We start from the raw sequence: 20,708 nt of genomic DNA on the forward strand, positions 1-20,708 counted from the left end.
GGTGACAGTCCAGTGCAAATGGTTACTGGCAAGAAGTAAATGTTCACGTAGAGGGTCGCAAATTAACACACGTGCTCAAGCAAAGTATAGACAGGATGAGCACCTCGTTCAGTCTACTTTTGCCCCTCTTCTAATAACAGTATTTCATCAACCAGCTTAACAAAAAGTGAAAAAGACAGCGGTGTCTTTAAACTGAAATTTACGTGCAGTACGAAAAGTGAACAATCCTGCATGTGCTAATGCCATTTTTTTAGACATGTAACTGCCAAGTCATTTGCGTGGTAGTTTCTGGCAGCTTATGAGGTTGGAAGGCTTTTGTCAACAAAAAATACAACATGGTAGTGCAAACAAACAGAATGCCTTTATTGTTGCCTGCGTTACAATGTCAGCTAGCTGAACTATAAGGAGTAGCTCCTCACTGGTTGCTTCTAGTTGCTAAATATTTTCGCAGGATAGAGTGACAGTCTTCCTTTAATCCTGTTATATTAAGCCTCCCAGTTCCCCTTATTATTCTTGCTTATTACCGCTGATGTTAAAGTAGTGATGGTAATATCACCAGCAATACCATAGTAAAGATATCAGTAGCGCTCATTGCCATGCAAAGACATTGTGTGCGTGTTCTCTCAAGTTTGCCTTCGTCTTGAGTCGTGAAAGTATGCAACAGTCGCACTAATGGTGCCCGTCTTCTCCCTCGGGACTGACCAATTGCTCGCGCAGATTGCAGGATGTCGAGAAGATTCAGCTGTCCGAGGACACGGTCAACCCCAACCAGGAGAAGACTGGCCCCAAGGACTTCGAGCTTCTTAAGGTGCTCGGCAAAGGCGGCTATGGAAAGGTGAATTAGGAGACCTCTGGTTTTCTTTTTGGAAAATTATTTACCCTCAACCGTTACCCAAAGCTTTAGAGACATTTCCAAGCTGTGGCGAGCAGCTTAACTGTGATCCTTGTAAGGAAAAGTACAATCATTGCATTTTACTGCTAGTACTAACACATGGAATGAAACTTGGAGGTTCGGGAAAGAAGCTCGAAAAGAAGTTAACAAGCATGCAGCGAGCGATTAAAAGAACATTAGGCATAACATTGAGACAGGAAGACAGTGGTCTGGATTAACGAGCACATGGCAGTAGCTGATATTCCAGTGGAGATTAAGAGGAAGAAATTGAGTTGGGCAGGCCATGTAATGCGTAGGGCAGAATGTGAGTGTCAAAGTTGCAAAGTGGGTGCCAAGGGAAAGGAAGTGCAGTCAAAGACGGCAGGTGAAATCGTCTAGAATGAAAGATTAAATGAGGAAATTTACAGGCGTAGGATGGCATCAGCTGGTCCAATGCATTGGTTATTGGGGATTGTTGGGAGAGGCTTTCGTCTTGCAGTGGACATAAAACAAGCTAGTGATAGTGAGGGTGATTACAGAGAGGTTGAGTTGTTACGCCAACATAGAGTGTAGAAAGGTAAGTGAAATTCTGAGAGGTCAGTCTGAACCCTAGTGTTCTAGCTAGCTACTCAGTGTCGGGATGAAGGAAGGGGAGAACAAATGGAAAGGGAGAAAATGTTGATGATGCCATTTAGAAGAATAGAGGTGATGCCCATAAATAAAAAGAAACACTAAAAACGAGGTGTGTGCGTCTACAGGATCCAACTGTGGTGGTTGAGTGGCTACGGCACTCTGCTGCTGATTGCAAAGTCGCAGGTTTGATTCTCTTCCTCAGCAGCAACTCTCTGATTGAAGCTCAGCGCAAAATAGATTGTGTTTATGTTTTGGGTGGACATTACACACCCGAGGTTAAAGTTTGAATTCGCCACAGCACCCCTCGTGCCCTACTGTGTAGTTGTAGGACAATAAACTCCACAATTAGTACATGCATATTTAGAAAAGGAAATTTGAGGTATAGTTACTCACTTTCACTCTCTTTCTTGTGTTTCGTTAAATGCGAGAGCGTTCCTTTGGATACCCTAGCCCACTTTGGGTTGTCTGTGCAGCTTCGATATGATGACCACACAAAAAGGCCTGCGGCATAGAAAGCGAATACGTACTTATCCTGTGCACCACGGCAACAATTGAGAAGGGGTGTGAAATAAGGTGTCTGCTACATTAGAGGGGAAGAGCACCACCGTTGTTGTGTTGTCACAACAACACGTGGATTTAGCCACAAAAGCGACAACGCCATGCAGATGCACCTTCATATTTCGCTCGCTCGGCTGTAATGGAATCAGAATAAGGTCAGTGTCTCATGTGAATGCTATTGCGCAACTTTAAACTATCATTGTAGGTGTGGTCTGCCAGATTTTTCTGGCCTGAATATGCATAAGGGCATGTTAAGTATACTGACATGTTTTGTGCATATTTTCTTTTTCTATTTTAGCACTGCACCTGTCGAAATAGACATTTCTGTGCCATTTTATCTCTCCAGCTTTCCTCATGTATCAACTGTCTATGGGTGCTGACCTTGTCTCCTTCCTTCTTGCTGTATCATAGGTTTTCCAAGTCCGCAAGCTCACGGGAAAGGATGGCGGTCGCATCTTTGCCATGAAGGTGCTCAAGAAGGTGTGCAATCGTTTTTCTCTCCCGCACTGTGCATCTCTTCTGACAGCCTCAGAAATTCCTTCGGTGATAAATTGCCCAAACCTGTTGACAATATCTGGCTGCTTGAAATACGAGCATTCCGTGCAAACACATTGCTCGACTGGTTAGTTCTAAAAGTTGCCGAAAAAAAACTTTTGCAGTCATTATCACTTTCACATGATTATAGCGTATACAGTTGCACCTCATTATAATGAAGTCATACTTGCAGAAGATTTCATGAAATCAGGGCATCAGTTATTATTTATTTGGATTGCACACATGAAAACAATCAAAGAGGAAGAGCGCTAGCTTGCAACTGCCACCAGGAGGGGCACAGACCCTGCAAGATCTAGAAGAAAAAGGCATACATAAAAAAAGAATAGTGAATGAAGCACAGGAGAGATATTAAGAGGGAGGGAAAAAAATGTAGAAGGTGGGGAGAGTAACAACACAAGAATAAAAAACATGTATATGTGTCATACACTCATTGGGCAGCACTTGAAATCCGGCACATGGTCCACAAATTAGCACAACTATTGGAGCAAAATTTAGTTATGTCAGGGTATCTATGTTGCAGCAGTAAAGGTCACTTCACAGATTTCCAGTATAGTTCTGGTAATCAGCATCCTCTCAATAAGCTTTTCACAAATGAAATCCTGGAATAAAATAATTACAGGCACAAAACCACCGATGCATTCAGTACAGTCAACATGCGATTTTTCAGACTCCCTAGGGGCCGTGAAAAGCATCAGAAAAATCCAAAAGAAATGAATGCATGCCTTTCTCCAACGGTTCAAATCGCCACAGGAACGTTCTAAATAGCTATGAAGGCCTGCCAGTGCACTTATGAGGTATATCGGTACTCGTACTGTGATAGGAGACAGCGAGTACACGCATGTATGCTGTGTAAGACATGTAAGACATGCTGTGTCCCGTGACAATTGCCCCTTCCCAATCTTGGTATGCTTCGCCGCATAACACTACTATATTGAGGTGAAGCTGCCTTTCGGGAACCGGCATTATGAAATGCATCGTAATTTCTGAGCTTCGAATACATTGGCGAGGATTACAAAGGCTGAGTCAACGCCATTGATAATAGCGGCACAGTTTGTCAATTAAAAACACTGCACCAAATAGCAAGAAGCTTGGTAGAGAACGTCAAAGGAGGTAGGCCTAGCATTGTTGCAGTGGTGGCAATGGCTGCCAGTGGGTGTGCATGCGAGAGCACCTGTTCGAGACAGCGAGATAACCAAATGGCAGCAGTGGTAGCTTGAATAATGCTGTTTCAGACATGTGGTCATGACAAAAAGTCCGGAAAATCTGACTGCAAATGCTTTCTGCGTCGGAAATTTCAGATGTTCTTATACATTGACTCTGTGGGGTAAGTGGTGGTGCCACACAGGTGTCGGAATTATTGGGAATGTCCGAATATTGGTCGTTGACTATACAGGTTGTGTCGAGATGCTAAATTTTGGCCGGGACCACGTGTGGTGCTAGCAGCTGCCTACGGCACCACACATACAAATGGCACCACGCATACATGTGTAGTGGGGAGCATTCATATGCACACCGACTTGTTTAGCGTGGTTTCGGCATTTGAAAGGATATGTGTGGCATCCCTCTAAACTTGGAGGATGAACCTTTTGATAAGTTTAGCAAGTGAGAACCAAAATAGTGGTTGGCAAGCAGGCCACCTAGAAAAGCCATGTTGCCCATGATCATCGGTGTCGTACAGTAACCACATTTGTTCAATCAACCGCACATACTGACGCACAAAAGGTTTACATTAAAATGGAACATGGGTTTTAAACCGACTTAGAATGCAGAGGTTGTCTAGAGTTATGATACTGAAATCTTTTTGATAAGTGTAATTTTATGTTCTTATACAGTGAAACCTCGTTAAACCGTACTTGGCCGGAGCTCGGAAAAAGTATGTACTAAACGGTAGTACTGTTTAACTAAAATAGCATGAGATCGCCCACTTACCTGTCAAAAACGTAACACGGAACTCAAAGAGAGTGTGATGAAAGGGGAAAAGAACATGCAGTATTTATTCACTTCGCAGGACAAAAGTGTTATTTTCGTTTGATGCCGCGGCGGCCTAGCGTGACGACAGTGGCCTCAAACTTACTGAAGCTGCGTGCCAGCTTTTCAGCCAGCCCCCTCTTCTCTGCAAACACTCGCATGGCAGATTCCTCGTTGGCATTACGTATTATCCATGCACGCGTGCAGTAGTGCTGCAGAAGTTCCAGGGCGCATTTTTCATTGCCGGTTGCTGTTCTCATTGGGACAATTGCATTCATGAGGCTGACGTAACACGCAGCTTCTGCCACTGTCGGGCCTGAATCGCCCGTACTGTCACTTTCCATGTCATCCTCATCACTGTCGCTAGTCAACACTTGGGCAGCAACAGAGGCAACGATGGTGAAAAGTCGAACCTTGTAGCTGACATCTCTTCGCGGTCGCAGCAGCTCTGCCAAGCAACTTCTTCGCGTTCTAAATGCCACACACCGTAGTCAACAGCAGATCCCTGTCACATGCCAGCGCCGACTTCTTCGTGTCACGTTCGATAGCACGGACAATGTCTAATTTTTCTTATATGCTAAGCACCCGGCGTCTTTTTTATCCGAGCTTCGGCATGATGCGAGTCCTTGCTTGCACGACGCCACAATGCTCTCTGGCACAGTGCCAAAATGATGTTGATGTTGATGAGGCTTCATGCGCAAACGCACAGGGCGCTTGGAGGCCATTGTTCCGATCTCTGAGGCCTGTTGTTCTGCCGGACCACCCGATGGAGACGACGCACCGCTGTGTTTGTGCAACAAAAAGTGGAAACGCTATGTTTTAACCGATGTGTATGCAATAAGCTGGTACGGTTTATGTGGATACAAAACACATTATGTTCAATGGCTGCTGAGTCGGGGATTTGACTTCACTACTTTTAAAATGATACTACTGTTTAAGCTGGTACGGTTTAACGAGGTTTTACTGTATTGAACATGAGGTGTAGTTTTCATTATCTCATTTAGTTCTAGATGTTGGGAGTTTTCTTTACTTAATTTTTTTGTGAAAGCTTCTGAAAGAAATTATGAGCCATTCCACTCTGTGAAGGTGGATGACCAGCAAAGCTGTGTAGCACATGACAAAGAAGTGACAAAGAATTTTGAACAAAAATATGAACAAATTTATTGCCTTGATCAGTGGTCATTGTGACGAAAGGTACACACACATATTTATTTTCATACATCCGCATTCATACGTGTTATACATTCGTTGTGTACATCTGTGTTCTCATTTCACAATACATTGAGGTAAGGAATTTGAGACCTAAATCGCGGCACCGATCGGTAGTGGGCTAGTGCCGTCAGCGCCTTCGCAGAGGGAGGGTCACTGTGGGAACGCTGGCATGGTGTGCGGCACCGGAGCCCACTGTGTAAGAAGACGAGGACGAACGTGCAAGCAGTGGCACGAGCCATTGCTGATGATAATTTTTTTCTCGCACAGATTTGTTGATGGACACGAAAAATGCATGGAACTCTATCCATAAACAGATTTGCTGTAAAACTGTATTTCCTCAGATTTTCGCTAAACAGGGCATCAATGACTTCTTTGTGATTCCAGAAATTTAGTAGAACCAACTTCAGTGCTCTGTCTATCTTTACTCTATCTCAGTAGTTCCTTGCAACACTGCGGAAGCTACACAAATTCTCACCCAGTACAAAGGTCGAATTCCCCTCTAGATGTGCTCATCTGCACCGCATCATGCGCATGGCATCTGTTTGCCATCCTGTTGGCACACGCTCCATAACTGGTGGATTGATGCAAAAAAATGGTCTGATGCCGTAACCATAGGCTGCATTTATGCATGAAACAGCGGGGCTTCGCTTCACCTGTATGCTTTCCCTGTAGTTGCCTTGCAGCCTACTTAGCAAGTAGTACAGATAAATGCCCTTACAAATGTTCACCCGTGCCACAGCGTCTGCTTGGCATCTACCTGGCATTTCATCACTACCACCATCGCGTTCCATGCTAGAGTGCTGTAGTAAATTAATGATGCATTTAACAATTAGGCTCTTATAGCATTGCGCATTGTCATTGCATCACCAGTGCTAATCCTGTGGCGCCATCTGCTAACTAAAGATCAAACCGCTTTTACGGCTCACCACCATGTCTGTGGCCCTAGCAGCATGAAAACAAACAGCCGATCTCAGTTATTACGACAAAACGTACCTGATGCTTTGACCTCAGCCTGAGATTAGACTTAGCGATGATGGATTTTCCCACTTGTTTCTTGCTGACATGGCGGAGAGCCAGTAACAAACGCGAATTAGGATCAAAGCAGGTGGTTGGCACTGTATGGGCACTGCCATGTTGCTATGTGATCACAGTTGTGGTGGCTGTTATGGTTACCAACAGTAACTGCCACAGTAATTATTGGTACATGACGTGCGTGTGCGAAGGTCCTGACACATTGCATGTTACTGTATGTTGCGAGCAAAAATTAACCTCTGTAGTGCAGCCAGTAATCAGCCAGTTATGCTTGAAGCTACCATATTTATTCGTATATAAGGCAGTCATGATTATAAGACGAGGGGGGAGTTGGAGGACCCAAGAAAAAGAAAAGTCGTCCACTCGTTAATACAGACATCTCACGTGGTCCTTGAATGACTTGTTGAGACACACATCCAGAGGCTGACATGACTTGTTTTGCCTCGAAGGATGACAACCAGATTACAGCTTCTTCACCCCTTCGGTCAGATGTCCTCGAATAGCATGCAGGATGAGCATTGATTGGCGAGCCAACAGTGTCCCTGTATGCTGGCACCACACTGTCTTAATGCAGTTGATGATGAGTGCCTCAGTCGTCCAGCCTTTTTCTTGGCAGCTTTTCTTCTTAGTCAGCCAGTATTTTTTTTTCTATAGTAGAAGTCCGCCTTCTAAGGGAGAAGCTCTTTTCATGAAGTTCTGTGCCCAGCCTCGGCTGGCCTTGAATTGTGATCCAGAGACGCTGCGATCCACTGCGAACTCGCGTGTCTTTATCTGCAACATACCACGGCTCCTGGTTTCTTTGACAAATTCACTCAGGCTTGCCTCCACTTTGGGAAACACACTCTTCCGTGGTCCCTGGAAAGTTTTTCACGTCACTGAGCAGGCAAAGTGGGCCTAGCACATTGTTTTCAGGCGCGCCATATTTCCGGCCTGCTGCATAGTTGCCCAAAGCTTCGGCTTCAGTTATCCCGTATCTTTTTAATGTTGCGTCATAGTAGCAATGACAACTTGCCATGGTGACTTGTCAACACGGAAAGGTTCTCGTAGGCAATCCAGCCGAGTCAAAGGACACACGAAGCCTGCACGCATGCCCGCAGGTAAACACAAGTGACAAATGCATCAGAGCAGTCAGACTTCGACCTCAGCTTGTGGATTGGAACGTACTAGATTGTTCGGGCTTCTGGCCTTTTTCGACTTCACGCTATGTGCCATTGATCTCGGAGCCGACGATGTTCTCGGCTGTTGCTTTGTAGTTTTAACTGCTGTCGGATCGCATTTCTTTTTCTTTCGTTTTGTTGACAGTGGCCCATTTTGTTCCAGTGTGAACGTGTCCTAGCATTACAAAGTTAAATATTCCGAATTATTTACATCTTCATGCAAAGGAAACAATAGCGTGACTTTCTCCACACTGAAGCGATAATTGAAGCTGTTTACCTCGAATATGAGAAAAAAAAAAACTCTCCTTGTATTCGGATACAGTATACGGCTTAACCCATTTCTAACGAACTCGACAGTTTTGTGAAAAGTCGTTATATTAGTAGTTTAGTATACCCTATTTACTCGCATGATGATTGCACTCACGTCATCATGGCACCTCTGAATTTTGTCATCAAAATTTAATTTTTTTTTCTTTCCCGTGTAATGATCGCACCCCAAACTTGTCGCGGCGATATGTTGTGTGCCGAGTCTAGCTAATGATGATTGCGCCTACCATCTGTTGAATGCTGTCAAATGCTACGCGAACGACTCTTGAAGATGTAGCAAGCGGTCTGCCCACACCAAACATTCTTAAGCAGATGCCCCATTTCATTCCTTTCATCACTTTCCGCACTTCCATGAAAAAAAGCTACAACCAAAATTGCCTCGGCTTTATTACTTTTAGGCTTCATAATGGTCTTGGCCAACAATAAAAAAGGCTCCTTTCGATTTTTCTTGTCTGGACTTGTGGGCACGCAACAAATCACGAGTGGCAGCTATTGGCTTCGAGCTCCACCACTGGAAAAGCTGGCGCCACCGTTGGCGTGACGTGCTAGGAGGGATCACGTGGACATAGCGGCCGCGTCGGCTGCTTCGGGCACGCCGAAGCGAGCTAAAAACGAGTTTAAATTCCCTCGTACGCTGCGGTCCTCATTTAGTGGTGAAATTTTCCCACCTCGAATGTCTCCGTTACAACGCTTCAAAGCACTACAATAGGTAGTGGCTGCCTTTGAAGGTGCGCAACATATATGGTGGGCTACTGCTCGGTTCCGCAGGGCCGGACGCACGTAACGGAGGCCGGTGTCAGCCTTATTCACACGTAGCCGCAGGACAAGAAGCTGCGTGAAGCATGGCTCACGAAACATAAAACTGGCAAACAGTCATCGGCTACAACTCGGGTATGCAGGAAGCACAGACGCGAGGAATATTTCTGCTACCGTGCTCGGTCTGCGATGTTCTGAAAACACGCACTGAGACGCTCGCCCGAGTCCGCTGCCCGACTAATGTCATGACGGTTTGGTCTATGAACTTGTCGATGCTATAGATACTCGCAAGTTCAATGGAGTGGAAAGGCAGCGGTAAGAAGCACATTTAAGAAAAGCATGGCATATGGTCATGTCTGTGTTATGAATTAATGCACTGGATTACAAAAAAGGAGCAGCGGGAAATTGCACGCTGAGAACACCGATAAACATACAGGGCGACGCAACTTGAAAAATAATATTGAAAGGTCAAAGAATTTAGAAGAAAAAAAAGATTGAATCGTCGCGACGGGACATCACAGGCGTCGAAGACTCAACAATGAAATTATTTTTGAACAGCTCTAATAGCGCCCACGCAACAATGGTTGCTTGTATACTGTCAAATGCTCATATTCTGTGGCCTAAAGCTCATGGCACGGTGCGAAAACGCGCGTGCGGAGAAAGCGAAACAGTGCACGGACAAGCATGCAGACGCGCAGCTGGTCGCTGCGAATCTGCGCGATCGCTGCATTGAGGCTTCGTTCTATTACGCTCCATTTAGTTATACAAACACTATAAGAACATATTTCACATAGTTTGCTCTCAGCGTTTATCTACCTTTCACGCAAGAAGCCGGTTCGGGAGACTCCATCGCGGCGACTGCGTGCAGTGGCGTTCACTGTACGTATTCGGTAAAGAGATAGCGTCTGTAAACGATTCTGTGCTTTCAGTTTGCCCAAGATTATTATTTAGACAATAAAAAAACTTCTCTCGTTTCGCAAACAGAAATGTCCGGGAGAGCACACGCGTGGTGTTTTCATAGAGCGCTGACAGCAAAACCTATGAGGAGCACGCCGCGTGATCCCTCATACTACGCCAGCGAGGCGCTTCCGATAGATGGCGACTCCGTGACTCCTCGCTGCCAATAGTGGCCACGTTTGCACTGATACGTTAGAAGTGTACCCTATTCATACGCCGACGCTTGTAACACAGCTAAAATATTTGTCCATACTTAGCGGAAATGTGCCGTGTGTTAGGATAGTAGTGAAGACAAGTGCCGCAGTTTCCGCGGCATGCCCACCATGTGTTTATGTCACTGGCAGCTACACTTGCCCATCTCTGTTTCTGTCCCCTCAAAGGGGACATGGCTAAGTTATTGTCGCAAAGTTGCCGATATTAACAATATTATTCATTACTGATATGGAAGAAACTGTTTCAATGCACGTAACATACTCACGAAAAGAAAAAAAAAATTCTTTCAGCACGTTCGGCTTGCTCCGCCGGCCGCCATATTTGTTTTGGTGTCCCGCACTGTTACAGCAGCAGCCGCCAACTTGTTGACCTGTTGTCATCCTGCAGCAAACGCGGGATGAAAAAAAAATCTTTTCGCAGGAAATTTAACCCTCGTAATGATTGCAGCCCTTAATTTGCGTCAATTTTTTTTAGAAGAAAGTGCGATCATTATGTGAGCACATATGGCATATGGACTCCCCCTTAAGAACACTGAAAAAATAACTGCACTGAAGCTGGCATCAGCAGCTGCAATTCGGCAGCACTTTGGCCCGAAAAGCAGATTTTCAGTGTCGTTTGTGTTCCTGCACCTAGCTGCAAATTTCAGTTGGGAAAGGTGCATCTAAGGAACGAAAAGCGGCATTGTGTAGCTGTTTCGAAACGGCACCTGGTTTCGTTTGCCTGTAGTTTCAGAACTACAAGTGCAGTCGCAATTTTTTAATCATGAGCTTGTAGTATATTTACTACCAGCAGTACTTAACCATATTCTGCATAAGAGACCAAACCATTCTAGTTAACCGGAACGTAAGCTTTGGAAACCGCTGCAGCCTGATACTGCCATTTGGCGAAGGTCTCGGACATCAAGGTCACCGCTTTGCGACTGCGTGTTGGCCACATAGGAGCCATAAAATTACGTTATCTATGTCACTTTGGGCAAAAAGAAAAAGATGTTTGAAAGGTAGACTGTTATTGGCAATCGGCAATCTGTAAACGAAGCGTAGCCGAACCGTGGTCTCCTGATAATGGCATAGTAACCGCCGATCCTTTGCAACATTGTGTGGCAGTAGCACGCCAACTCGGGCCACAGGGATATTGACAGTAACGACAGGAACACTTCAGTGGCCATTGATCCCATGGTGGTAGGACATAGCTGGTCGTTCCAAATTGCTGAAATAGGTGTAATGCACGTGGTACTGCACAGACAACTGCGCAAAAGACGAAATTGTACCGTTGTGGCATCCGACATTGCGCCAGTGTGCACGCTGCACCATGTTGTTTATGCAGTATGCCTCCTCCTCCTCCATCCTGGAGGCATGTCTAAATGCGAGCAACCTTCCTCGCGGCTTTTGGAATCTGCGCGCAGTGGTTGCTTGCTCGTCGGAAAGGTCGTATAATCGAAGTGGTTTGACTGGAGCAGGGTTCACTCTGCCGTGCACCTAGTGTGGTCGTGTTTCTGTGCTCCGTTATTTGGTACTTCGCGTGCACCCTCCTTTTGCCATTACCGGGTTCGGAGCATCCACTGTAACAGCACGGTGATTTAAAAAATATTCCTTATATCTGGAAGCAGTTTGAATGGCCAGAGTAAAAAAATCGTAAATGCACTGAAATGTGGTCGCTATAACCGATAGATCATTGTATCTAGGATCGTTTATATGTGGGTTTAACTGTATTCCGTTGCGCAAGGCTATTGTGTACTCCTCGTGCCTTCGTCCATGCTACAAGGTTCTTGTGAGATGGAGGGCAGAACTAGAGTAGCAAAACTTCAAAGAAGACTTCCGGAGAAACACTACTGTGTATGTCAAACAAGTCTTTCATCACAAACAAACATTAGGCTAGCCATTGCTTGGCTTGCCGTTTTTGAAGCACTCAAATGCCAAGGCAAGCATGGGAACCACAAGTGCATGCATTTGTGCATACATGGCATTCAAATTTTGTGCAGTGCACAAAATGTGTAAGCAGTACCTCCACAAATGGGTTTACACTAGTGACAGATTCCACACGATAGGAAGTGAGAACACTCATTTATGTAAAGCGGTCATCTCCAGCTGGTGCATGCACAGCTTGTACAGACCTAGGATCTGTAAACACTGTACAAATGTGTGCCAAGCCGTACCTCCGTGCACCGCGCTGGCGGTCACCAACAGTGAGATTGCAAGCCACAGTTCCATGCATATTTCGTCTGCACTTATGCGAAATGTGACGCTGAAGGGTGACAGCGATCCCGCCGCGATGATTCCCGACTGTGCACCAGCTGCCGCACATAAATTATGGGCCATGCAGCGGCATGCTTCTTCAGAATGTAAGAGAACGAGTCTTGAGTCGTCATGCTTGCTAAACGTGCAAGCTAGCAGATAATGCCGATGGCTGTCAGTAAAGCGCACAGTGTATGTGTACATCGATCCGTGCCACTTCTCATTGTCGCCAAATGTTAGCAAAACTGCAATAAATGTTACCGTATTTACTCGCATACCGATCACACTTTTCTGTAAAAAAAATTGACGCAAATTCAGGGGTGCGATCATTACGCAGATTAAATTTCCCGCGAAAAGAAAAATTTTTCATCCCGTGTTTGCTGCGGGATGACAACCGGTCGACAAATAGGCGGCTACCGCTGTATGTAGTGCAGGGCTCCAAAACAAGAATGGCGGCTGGCAGAGCAAGCCAAACACTCCGAACGCAATTTTTTTTTCTTCTCGCGAGTACATTACGTGTATTCACAGTTTCTTCCGTATCAGTAATGAATAATATTGTTAATATCGGCAAGTTTGGGGCAATAACATAGCCATGTCCGCTTTGAGGGGACAGAAACAGATGGGTGCGCTTAGCTGCCAGTGGCATAGAAACATGGCGGGCGTGCTGCGGAAACTGCGGCATTTGTCTTCACTGCTATCCTAATAGGGCACGTTTCCTATAAGGGTAGGTGAATATCTTAGCTGTGTTACAAGCGTCGATGTATGAATAGGGTACACTTCTAACGTATCAGTGTAAACGTGGCTACTATCATTGCCGCTCGCGATTTGTTGCTTGCCCACAAGTGCAGACGAGAAAAATCGAAAGGAGCCTTTTTTGTTGTTGGCCAAGACCATTATGAAGCCTAAAAGTAATAAAGCCGAGGCAAGTTTGGTTGTAGCTTTTTTTCATGGAAGTGCGGAAAGTGATGAAAGGAATGAAATGGAGCATTTGCTTAAGAATGTTTGGTGGGGGCAGACCGCTTGGTTTTTCTTGAAGAGTCGTTCATCTAGCATTAGACAGATGGTAAGTGCGATCATTATTAGCTAGACTTGGCACACGACATATCATTGCGACAAGTTCGGGGTGCGATCATTATGTGAGTGCTATTATGCGAGTAGTAAATATGGTATCGCTTTCCTTATATTGTTTGCCAATTTGCTGATCGATCTCAGGTTTAGATTAATCTTTAAAAATGTGAGCCCACCTTTCCACAGCTATCTTTATGTGCAATCCTTCAATGCTGTCGTAATTGTGAACATAACAAAGGGTGGATCTCGCAGTCTTTGCAGTGCCATCGGTGCCGATTTGTGTAGTTTCTAGTATTTCTGCAGGCCACCGTTACTGTAGGCGATGGCAATAAGGCTGGTACAGATTTGTGATTGCAGCCACCTGCTGCTGCTGGTGCTTAATTTTTCACGGCTTCTGTAAGCCACAAATGTGAGCGATAATTCAGCTTACGAATTTGTTATATTAAGGGTCTACTAAAATGGGGAAAGCATGGATTCTTCATTTTGAAATATTCGTTGTTTATAAATTCATAGTACTGAAATATTTTGACATTAGAACAATGGGCTTTGAAATTCCCAATGTACTGGAGATTTCTAAAATTTTCGATAATCTGAATTTGTTTTTCACACTATATAAAGTTTGTAGTAACAAGATTTCACTGTAGTTGCAGCTTGCAATGGTCGCCGAGTTCTCATAGTAGAGGCAGGCTTTCCAGGAAATGTGGATTGCCTGGACTGCACTGGATGACACACAAGATAGATGTCAGTAATGCCACAGGCATTGGAAGTATTTCTCTAGTGGTCTGCGTGGGCCACTTTTGTCATTCATGGAACCTCTTCCTCATCCCTGAATGTGCTTCATTGACGTTCTCCCTCACTTGAACTGCGAGTGTCACTCAAAACAACTTCTGTTACTGACTACCACTTTATGATGTACTTATTAGATCGCTCCAGTGATTTGTCTGCGCTTGCAAGGTTTATGTGTTAGATCTTTGTTGTAGTATGTAGCTCGTATTCAAATTGCAAAGGCACTTGCACATGTGGTCAGTCTTTTGCAGCATGGCTTTCAATAATCGCAGCACAGTGTCGCCTGGCACAATGTTTGAGAAAGGGCTTTTATTACGCTTGTTCTCTCTGCTGAAACCTTGGCTGCTATTTGCAACCTCTTTACAGAACAATAGGCCTGGATGTGTTACTTGCGAGCCAGGTGTGCCAACACCAAATACTTCAAAAAGATTTCTGCGTGAGTTGGAGCACGGAGGGTTAAATTCGTAAAAAGTTGTTGAAAGACAACAAAGACAACGCTCTGTCCCACATACAAGCGTCATTGCTTCTGCAGAATATGTATTGTAAAGGATATCCTGAATAATCAGAAATATGTGTGTGTGTATGTGTGTTAAATGGAGACTTGCTTTGGAAGGAAAATAGTCAAGCCTATTTAATAAGCATGAATATATAACACATTGCACATAACTAAGTCTAAAATATTTTTTGTGCTGCTTGTTTATTCTGCTTCTTTGTGCCGTGTGCTGCTTCACATATTAAGATTTCTCCGCCATAATAGCATCTAATGAATGTATTGTTACATACAAAGTATTGGATAATGGTGAAGGCATTTTCCATGTCGAATGTGACTTCGTTATAATGAGGTACAACTGTAGTTGCTAGCATCCTGTGCTGCAGCTGTGTAGGACACATTGCATGTAGTAGGTGCTGCTCCGTCCTGCTGACTAACGGAATGCATGCTGGCTTTCCTTGCAGGCCACCATTGTCCGGAACCAGAAGGACACTGCACACACAAAGGCTGAACGGAACATTCTGGAAGTAGTCAAGGTGGGTGTGCCACGTGGGCTCTTTGGGTTTTACTATGCTGAAGCACCCCAGTAGACTCGCGTATACAGTAAAACCTCATTAATACAGATTTCATGAGACTGAAAAATATGTCCGAATCAACTGAATGTTGAATTACTGTAAAACCCCGCGTATAATACGAACCCGCATATACAGTCAACGACCGATTTTTCGGACCCTCTAGGGAGCGTAAAAACGTCCAAAAATTCAGGGAGTCCGAAAAAATGAATGCATGCAAAAAAAAAAAAACGATTTTTTTTTCTTTTTTTCTCGGATCTAGAGTTAAAGGGTGAAGTACCAGGCTTCCTAAACCCTGCCAAAGCATCAGTGAAGTGGCTATAAAAAGAGGCATTCAAAAACTCTGTATGCAGCCGACTGCCGGTTTATTATGTACATGTGCATCGTCGGGCAGCCGGTGTTATTGCTGCAGTGGCTTGAACTTGTTGTTTGTTGTTTGCACGGCGTTCCAGTTGCATGTGATCATATTAGCCTCGATCTGAGCAAGGGTCATGTCAGCACTGTACACCGACGAAAGAGTCAACAGTGCTCGCGCCAACTCGGCGCTTGCAGGCGGCGCAGGCATTGGCTCATCATTTTCAACATTGGAGTCTTCTGAATCCCCCACAACCTGACGGACTATTTCCTCGTCAGTCAGTTGTGCGCAGAAGTCGAGCTCGTTGTCAGCGTCAACAGACTGTCAACAACAAACTGACGGTACTGCTTTCTGTGCTTCGATGCCATCGGCGAGGACGACGAAGACTAAGTGGGGGCCATCGAAGGCGAGTGAAATCCTCAAGTTGCGAACAGTGGAGTTCGCTGACGAGCGTCGGAGCACCTAGGCCTAGCGACGCAGAGCACACTTGACACAACAGCACAACCACACACCACGCTCGCCAAAACGTGGCCTGCGCAAACAAACGAAATGGCACCGCTCCGGAAACTCCGCCGGAGGCAGAAGTGCGGCGATGAACACAGCCAGCGTGGCCAGACCAAATCGGTGTGTGACGGGTAGATTCGGCTAGTTGTGGTTCAAAGCAGTGATATTCTTTGGCTGCAAGTCGATTTCCTTTGCAAGGGCGCTGCGCGAGGAGCCAAAGAACCTTCCGTCGCAAAAAAGTCCGGAAAATTGGACGGCGGGGGGTTCGAGCGTCCGAAACTTCAGATGTCCTTATACATTGATTCTATGGGGCTCGTGGCGGTGCCGCGAAGGCGTCCGAAATATCAGGCATGTCCGAAAATTTGGGCGTCCGAAAATTCAGTCGTTGACTGTAGTACGAGATGAAATTTTTGGTACGCGAAATAAAAAAGAAGTGTCATCCGCGTTTAATACGAGTTAGGAAAACTCAAGGAAAACATTTATTTATATGGCACTCTGCACTTCAATCACTGTCTTCCTTAGCTGCGTTCTCTTCATATAGTTCTTCGTCAGACATATCTTCCCAGAGGTACTCATCCTCTGTGCCATCGAGCACGTTTGAGATGCCACACTTCTTGAATGCGCGATCCACAAGGTCCTCTGGTATGCTGGTCCATGCATCCACAATCCACTTGCATAGCGCCGCTGGCGAAGCCCACTTCAGCCGCCCGGTCTGCGTCACTGCAGGCTCACCTGAGTGCATCCAATCTGCCTAACACCGCTTGACCGCATCCTTGAACGGCTTGTTCACGCAAACATCTAATGGCTGCAGCTAAAACGTCATCCCACCCGAGATAACAACGAGTTCAATGCCGGATTTGCACAACAGCATCTTCACTGAGTCGGCCAAATGGCAACGAAATGCGTCCAGCACGAGGATGGACGGGAACGACAACAGTGCGCTGGGCCGCCTACACCAGACAGACTTTATCCAGTTGAGCACAAGATTCTTGTTCATCCAGCCTTTCTCATGGCATCTCTTGACCACATTTTTTGGCAGCTCCTCACCTTTAGGCACTGTCTTTCGCTTGAAGACGACATAGGGCGGAAGCTTGCGTCCGTCTGCCGTGCACGACATGACGGTAACTCGCGTTTTCTCGTTGCCAGTGAACCGGACATAAACTTGTTTAGATCCCTTTTCGTGCACGGGGAGGGTCGATGGCATGTCCAGATAAACCGGCATTTGGTCGTCATTGCCGATTTGCCCTAGCGGAAACTTCTTGGACTTGTGCAGCGAAATAACATGGCCCTGGAAAGCCACAAGCAGCTCTTCGAATGATTTGGGCAGCTTTTGTGAAATCGAAGTTCGGAGGTTTAAGGAAAATAGCACGGCACATGTAGTGATAAATCCAGTGCTTGCTCGCTTTGAAGGCGGAGCTCGATAGCCCTTTTTCTCTTGCAAGCTCCTTAGCCTGCAAGCTTGCAAGCCTGCTTCACGCTCACATCTAGATGCGTGGCTCGCTGTTGGTGTACAAACTCCGTCAGGGCGAGTTCGATTTCCGGGAATGTCCCACTCTTCGAGTTGCAAAAGCTTCTTCGCATTCCACTGCATGCAAAAAGGGCTTCCTTCTGTTGACGCCATCCACGAATGCTTCCCTTGTTGGCGCCAAACTGCCTCCCGGCTGCACTGTTGCCAATGTCCTGTGTGGCTAAAATAAACTTTCTCTTGAAAGCACCCGAGTACTGTTTTCTTGGTCCTTCAATGCGGAATAAAAAAGATGCACTTTACAATACACGTGTGCCGCCAAGGTGTGCACTCAACAATAAAGAAACGATGCTGTATTCACGTAGCAATAACGAAACCAAGCCGTAGCCATGCAGCAATAACGAAGTCAAGCCATAGCCACGCAGCAATAACGAAACCAAAACTTCTAGCCCAAATTTTTGACTGAAATTTTCGTGCGGACCCGCACATAGTACGAGGCGAAAATTTGAGACGCTAATAATAGGAATAAAACATCATATTATATGCAGGTTCTTACTGTATCGAGGATCTCAAGAAAAATTTGGAGGATGCCTAAACTTCGCGTTTAAGAGTGGAACATGATAGCATTCAAAGATCTCCGACTGCTTCTCACGCTTGTTGGCAACTGCCGCTTATGTAACCGTAATGTTTACTAGGAAGCGCTGGTGGCGAACGCTGTCCACGAAGGCGAGCTTTCTGGCAGAAATGCGGCCTCTTGCGTGGGCCTTGATGTGGGAAAGCCCCTTGATAATTTGATAGTAGCAACACTCTCGTCCTCGCGGCGCTTTCCTCCTCCATTCTTCTCGCCTGCCGGCTGCGCACGGCACGATTTTTCTTCTGGGCTCCCGTGGACGGGCCAGAGCATTCTATGGAGGCATGTTATTTTGGGCCAGTTGCACGCCCCGTTGGTGTTGAAATTTTGAGAAATGCTGATAACAGCATTGACAATGCTGAAGGCAGCGTTTATGAAGAGGTTGGTATTTTCTTAAAGCCGTATAAACAGGGTATACTGATGTAAAAGGAGCTTTGAGGCAAGTTCTATACTTCAGACAATTTTTCTGCCACATGATGAGATGCTTTACTTTGTTTGTCTGATGTAGTATTGCTTGTGGCACATCCCTTTGTGTGTGGCTCATTAAGCGAAAGCCTTAGATCTCTGTTTCAAGGTTGCGTTGTGAGCTACAGAAGATATCACGTGACCGAAGGAAGGCCAGAAGCGAACTAAAGCATGTGCAGCCGTGTATAAGAGATGATTACTGATTAGCAAAGTAATGATTCATAAGTGATTGGTTTAAGATGAATTAAGGTGTATTAAGGAGGAATAAGGTGTATTAAGGTGTATTTAAGTCGATGAAGGTGGATTAGGCTGAAAAAAGTGTATTAAGGTGCACTAGGGAGGATTATGGTGAATTAGGGGGCATAAAGTGAATGAAGAAGGATTATGGTGAATTAAGGAGGATTCAGGTGGGTTATGGTCGATAGAGACAAATTAGGGTGGATTAAGGTGCATTGAGGAAGATAATGGTGGACTAGAGTGCATTAAAGTGAATGAAGCTGGATTAGGGTGGATTAAGGTGCATTAAGGAGGATTAGGGTGGAATAAAGTCAATGAAAGAGGCTAAGCCTCCCCCCCACTCCCCATCTAGCTAGCGTACCTGCATTTTTTTACCTCGGCTAGGAAGTACACGTGCACTGTTTTCCGACTAACTCACTGGTGCACCACCTGACATAATCTTGATACAAAATCATTTTAGGTTAGGTCGACAGGGCATGAAACCGTGTATTTGGTCACCGTCCCTATCATTCAACAAAATTGTTTTTCGAATTAATTTTTTACAATTGCCTGATAAATTGGAAAATTTTAAGGCCCCTTCCGGATAAGCAAAATCCATCGGCAATGACTTATTTGCTTTAAAAATCTGGTCTTGTCTCCCAAACACTTGTGTATACCCACTATGAGGGATTGGCCAAGAAGCAGGCTGTTTCCCGTATGTCTAGAATTAAAACAAAACTAAATTTGAATAGTAGAATGCAGAACTTTAAAAATGTGATTTAGAAGTTTAATAAAAGTATTGTTAAGATATTTAGTAAAATAACATCAAGAAATGAAATAATTGATAATTCTATAATTTCAGCAAGGTACTCTTTTTGCCTCTCTAATGAAATTGTAAAGTGCAAGAAAAGCATTCCTGTGGCTGAATTCCAGTGAAGTCGCACCAAAAGAAAGAATGGTTGTCAAGGTTACCGATAGCCGAAGTTTGTTAAATGAGTTTTTAGAGTTTTCTTTGTCTAGCGGTTAGGATAGGCAGTAACTCACCAAAGGATTGGCGTCGTCCTTTTCCACAAGGTACTGTTGTGGCAAATATCTTGTGACCTAAACAAATATAGTGCTCGATAAAGATATTTAATGAATCTCAAGTGTGATGAAATTAAAAACAAATACGTATAAACTGCTTCGAACTGAAATCAATAGCAGCACAAGGAAAATTAAACCTTCTGCTAGGGTCACTCTGCAAGCAAAGCTTCTATTGAAGTTGTCTGTGAAGTGAAGGTCTCTACCTCTTGAATGCAACGCTAACAGCGTCAAAGGAGCGACTGATTAAGCCCACTGCCTCCTTCTAGTACACTGTATCTTTGCCACAGTCCAAAGGGATGCTGTAAACGACCCCTTCAACACACAACACAAAAAGTTTGCAGTGTGTCGTGTCACACCCAAATGGCTTGCATGTATCCACGTTTACCCTCGTGCACAAACTACGCAACTTCAAAGAGGCAGGGAACAAGATATCTACACCGACACATTTCCCAATCTTTTTCAGGTTGTGACTAATCTTTTGCAGGTAGGGCAAGATGATTACTTTTTTTTTTCGTCGCCTGGTCAGTGGCATTGCGAATTACGTTCTTGCTTTTCTTTAGAATGGTGCCTGCAACAGCTGACAATGCATGCAACGTGTATGGA

General features: G+C 45.1%; 1 protein-coding gene across 2 annotated transcripts in view; it reads left to right on the top strand.

Moving 5' to 3' along the window:
• The window catches only part of LOC142576580 (ribosomal protein S6 kinase beta-1-like), a 102,712-nt gene that overhangs the window by 17,389 nt on the left and 64,615 nt on the right, over positions 1-20,708 (top strand). For both annotated transcript variants that reach the window (XM_075686767.1, XM_075686766.1), the window contains exons 3-5: positions 718-835; positions 2,474-2,542; positions 15,279-15,350. In XM_075686767.1, the coding sequence (XP_075542882.1) occupies positions 718-835; positions 2,474-2,542; positions 15,279-15,350 (259 nt within the window). The remainder of the gene's footprint in view (positions 1-717; positions 836-2,473; positions 2,543-15,278; positions 15,351-20,708) is intronic.

This window comes from Dermacentor variabilis, chromosome 3 (genome assembly GCF_050947875.1).
Source record: "Dermacentor variabilis isolate Ectoservices chromosome 3, ASM5094787v1, whole genome shotgun sequence".
NCBI classification, from domain to species: Eukaryota; Metazoa; Arthropoda; class Arachnida; order Ixodida; family Ixodidae; genus Dermacentor; species Dermacentor variabilis.